We start from the raw sequence: 1,061 nt of genomic DNA on the forward strand, positions 1-1,061 counted from the left end.
GGGGCACTCAGCCAGGAGGCCTCCTCCCCTGGGGCTGGATGGTGGGGCTAGGGATACAGAGGAGGAAGGGACTTGGAGGCTGGGGACCCCCTGGAGAGGAGGCTAGCCTGCATGAGGAGCCCCTCTCCCCCCGTCACTGGCCAAGCTGGGGTGATGGGACTGCCACAGAGGAAGAGGTGGGGTGCTGGGGAAGGGGAGGTGTCTCCACTTCCTTACAGCTGCTCTGGCCCCTAGGAAGTAGGGACAGATACTGCCCAGGCCCTGGCTGGTTCCAGTTGGCCACTCACACCCTGGCAGCCCTGCACTCAGTAGGAGGGACTTTGGTTTCTGTTGCAGGGGCCACAATGCCTGCAACCAGGCAGGGAAGCCCTGCCTGGCCATCTGTCTCCAGAGGCCAAGGATCCCCAGGACCTTCATGGGTGGTAAAGTCCGGCCTACAGGGGCACCTTCCTCCTCAGGCCTGCCCCAGAGCCTGGGCCCTTCCCAGCAGGGCCGCTCTTGTCCCAGGAGGAGGCCGGCTAGGAGGGGCAGCTTCCGTTGGTGCAGTCCTGGGACCCTTGGGTCGTCCTGGCCCTGGCTGTTAAGAGGGGCAGACCTTCCAGGTAAATGGGCCGAGAAGGGAACAGACCAAGATGGGTAAACACTGCTGGGGAGGGTGGGCCTGCCAGGGCACTGTGAGGATCCCCAGCCTCCGGCCCTGCCCTCTGTGCCCGGTTGTGCGCTGGGCCTGGCCCTCTGGGTGGGTGAAACTGCCGAGGGCGTGGAGTCTGTGAAGAGCTGGCGCCGACGCAGGAGCGGGCTGGCGGCGGCCTACCCCTTACCCCGCGCCCTGGCTCCGAGCACGCGTGGCACGGCCTCAGTTGTCCAGGCCCTGGCTGTAGGGCGCGGCCAGCTCATCGGCGTCGCTGTCGGAGCTGCCCTCACTGTCCTTGGCCGGCCGCTCCAGCCGGCGGAAGAAGCGCGCGTCGCGCGGGGACAGCGGGTAGAGCGCGTCCTGCAGCGCGGCGCCCACGCCCACGCCCAGCAGCTCCTCGTCGGACGACGGTAGCGAGTCCTCGTCC

General features: G+C 67.7%; 1 protein-coding gene across 1 annotated transcript in view; it reads right to left on the minus strand.

Annotated features, from left to right (window-relative positions):
* Positions 1 to 856: 856 nt before the first annotated feature.
* Positions 857 to 1,061, minus strand: part of EVI5L (ecotropic viral integration site 5-like) — an 18,668-nt gene continuing 18,463 nt past the window's right edge. The window contains exon 18 of the mRNA XM_010828483.1: positions 857 to 1,054. Coding sequence (XP_010826785.1) covers positions 857 to 1,054 — 198 coding nt within the window. The remainder of the gene's footprint in view (positions 1,055 to 1,061) is intronic.

Source organism: Bison bison, unplaced genomic scaffold (assembly GCF_000754665.1).
Source record: "Bison bison bison isolate TAMUID 2011002044 unplaced genomic scaffold, Bison_UMD1.0 scf7180017864492, whole genome shotgun sequence".
Classification (NCBI taxonomy): Eukaryota; Metazoa; Chordata; class Mammalia; order Artiodactyla; family Bovidae; genus Bison; species Bison bison.